Raw genomic sequence first — 3,454 nt, 5'->3', positions numbered from 1 at the left:
ACGTGTGTGTGTGTGTGTGTGTGTGTCTCTGTGTGTCTCTGTGTGTGTGTTTGTGTGTGTGTCTCTGTGTACGTGTGTGTGTGTGTGTGTGTGTCCTCACCTGTGTGAAGATGAGTGTCTCTGAGCTGCGGCTGTCCAGGCTGAGGACGAAGCGGATGGACTGGAAGAGTTCCTGGATGCTGGTCCTGAACTGGTCCTCCTCCATCCCGCAGGTGGCCCTGGAGTAGAGGATCCGGGACTGGATGATGAACTTAAACAGGTACTCCAGGGCCTGAGGACACACACAGACACATGGAGAGGGGCAACATTAAATATCATTTTAATATTTCATTTACATATAAACACCCCTAACTTGAGAATTTATTAGAATAATACTTTTTAAATTATTATTATTTATTAACAGATAACATTACATGACATTCAGACAACGCAGGTCAAGAATAAGATCTTATGGAAAAGGGATTGCAACTTATATAAATCAATAAACGATAGTAATAAAAATGGTACAAGATAAATAAGAGCATGACTTAGACAATAGTAATTTTTATTTTTAAAAATAATAAAAAAAATTATTTAAAAACAAATAGGAATTTGACAGATTTGTAAAGGTGTATAAAATGTGAAAGCAAAATTATTTAATTAAATAGATTTGGGTGTATATCAAAAATAAATCTAGTGTTTTTTTTATTAGTTATTAAATTAAGAGACTAAAACAGGGTTTACAGTTGGAAAACTTAGATTTATGAATGTGAGTATTTATTAGAACTGGGCAAAATGGAAGAAAAAACAATATATTTGACAAAATACATCAATATTGACATTGTGGTGATATTGTAGTGTGTAGTGTGACTTATTGATGCTTTCAAAAACAACAACAACAACTACAACAACAACAACTACAACAACAACAACTACAACAACTACTACAACAACAACAACTACTACAACAACAACAACTACTACAACAACAACAACTACTACAACAACAACAACTACTACAACAACTACTACAACAACAACAACTACTACAACAACTACAACTACAACAACAACAACTACTACATCCACAACAACAACAACAACTACAACAACTACTACATCCACCACAACAACTACAACTACAACAACAACAACTACTACATCCACAACAACAACAACAACTACAACAACTACTACAACAACAACTACAACAACTAATACATCCACCACAACAACTACAACAACAAAAACTACAACAACAACAACTACAACAACTACTACAACAACAACAACAACAACTACTACAACAACAACTACATCCACCACAACAACAACAACAACTACAACAACAACAACAACTACAACAACTACTACAACAACAACAACTACAACTACAACTACAACAACAACTACTACTACAACAACAACAACAACAACTACAACTACAACAACAACAACTACAACAACAAAAACTACTACAAAAACAACAACTACAACTTCAACAACAACAACTACTACAACTACAACAACAACAACTACTACAACAACAACAACTACAACTACAACAACTACAACAACAACAACAAAAACAATAACAACTACAACAACAACAACAACTACAACTACAACAACAACAACAACAACAATAACAACTACAACAACAACTACTACAACAACAACAACAACAACCTTTTTACCTAAAAACGAATGTATAATTTGATATAAATGAGGTTTGACGACCATGAATTCCAAGAATAAATGTAAAACCTGTTATTAAACCAGCTCAGGGTTAAATAAAAGCACCAAAAGCTGGAAAAAAAGTGACAAATAAATCAGAAAAAAATGACAAAAACATCTGAAAAATGCAAAAAAAAATAACATTTTCAGTTTGGACCTGGGAGGACGAGGTCCTGGTTAACGGGAAGACAACACGAGGGTTAAATGATGAATGAGCAGGAAGGAGGCGGACAGACGGAAGATTAAACTCCGCCGACGGGGACGGACGCCAACACAGTTATAATAAATATAATATGAATAAAACCCCAAAGCTGCCGCATGTGTCAAACTGTCCTCAATAATTCACACCGACCGTCCACTTTCACAAGACAGTGGGACCCACTTGAGACGATTTAGAGACTGATGAATATTTGAATGTGTGCTAAACAGCGGTGCTTTCTCTAAATCTGCTTCACGCATCTGTTCTGCAGCGGTGACCATGGTGGAGTCAGATGGTTGTTGAGGACCGAGAGAAGAATCACCAAGGTGCTGAAATAAGGATGAAGCCCTTTGGTTTCTACATGAAGTCATCGTGCAGATGAGTCAGTGAAGGTGTAATCAGCAGAGAGGGTAACCACTGGCATGTATTTGTGTTTATTGTGATATTCTGTCCTCTTTTTATCTATTAATGGATAAGATCCAGCAGGTTTTAGAAATGTGTCTGTCTTTATTTACTTTATGTACTTTTTTGAGTCCATTTATTATCCAGAACTTAACATCCACCTCCTATAGATTGCTCTGGTATGAAATGTGTAATTATGGTTATTAGAGAGAGTGTTTTATTTAAGTTAAGGCTCTATCTATAGCAATGGATGTAAATGAATGTTATGTATTCATACCTGATTTCACGGGGACCTTCAATTAAATTAAATTGTATTTGTAGTTTCAATTCATAAGAGTTATCTCGAGACACTTTACAGGTAGAGCAGGTCTAGACCACACTCCAGAACTTACAAGGACCCAACAGGTCCCAAGAGCTTCCTATTAGGGAGAAACCTCGAACAGATCCAGGCTCTTGGTAGTCTGATGGGATGGGGGGGTGAACAGTGACCAGAAATAGTAGTTGTAGTAGTTCATGGCGTAGCAGGGCAGAAGTTGTGGATTGGTGACCAAAGCAGCCCCCTCCTACAAAAGATGGCCGCTCAGCGTCTGCCTGCACATGGTCTAGCACCGAAACGCTGCCTACTATCACATTTGATCATTTTTACAAGTTAAACAGTGTGCAGGAGTTTCTGTGCAGCCACTGGAACACAAATTAAGAAAAGTTTGTGAAAGTCAAAGAGAAGAAAGAAAGAGTAGGTTAGATGGTTGGTGTTATAGATGCTTCTAGCCAGTCTCCTTCTCTTCATTTAAACTTTACTGTAACTAATATCCTCATGTGCACAAAGTGAACATATTTAGCTGAAGTGCATGAAAGGTATGGCTATATATGTAGTCCAGCTTTACCAGACCATCCACAGTGGAGGGTTTGGCTAGTCTACACAGCAGTAAGGAATGCTTAATGAACTGACCCTTACATGGGTGTATGTAGGCGTGTATGTACGTATGTAAAGATGTAGGTAAGTGTATGCATGCATGTGCAAACACACTGTTTGGATGCATGTATGTAGAGAGTTATCTGGGTAAGTGTATAAGTTCTTTAGACTTTCTTGTCTTGTCAATTTTTTTCCTTTACAATGTGTTAGGGGGTGGGGGGGGG

General features: G+C 37.3%; 1 protein-coding gene across 1 annotated transcript in view; it reads right to left on the bottom strand.

The window, feature by feature from the left end:
- Window positions 1–3,454, bottom strand: part of LOC117943373 (dedicator of cytokinesis protein 3-like) — a 168,834-nt gene that overhangs the window by 34,835 nt on the left and 130,545 nt on the right. Inside the window, exon 20 of the mRNA XM_034869456.1 lies at window positions 101–271. Within this exon, the coding sequence (XP_034725347.1) occupies window positions 101–271 (171 nt within the window). The remainder of the gene's footprint in view (window positions 1–100; window positions 272–3,454) is intronic.

The sequence above is a fragment of the Etheostoma cragini genome, chromosome 4, assembly GCF_013103735.1.
Source record: "Etheostoma cragini isolate CJK2018 chromosome 4, CSU_Ecrag_1.0, whole genome shotgun sequence".
Taxonomy (NCBI): Eukaryota; Metazoa; Chordata; class Actinopteri; order Perciformes; family Percidae; genus Etheostoma; species Etheostoma cragini.
The sequence above is the reverse complement of the archived record's forward strand: the minus strand, read 5'-3'. Positions and strand labels throughout refer to the sequence as shown.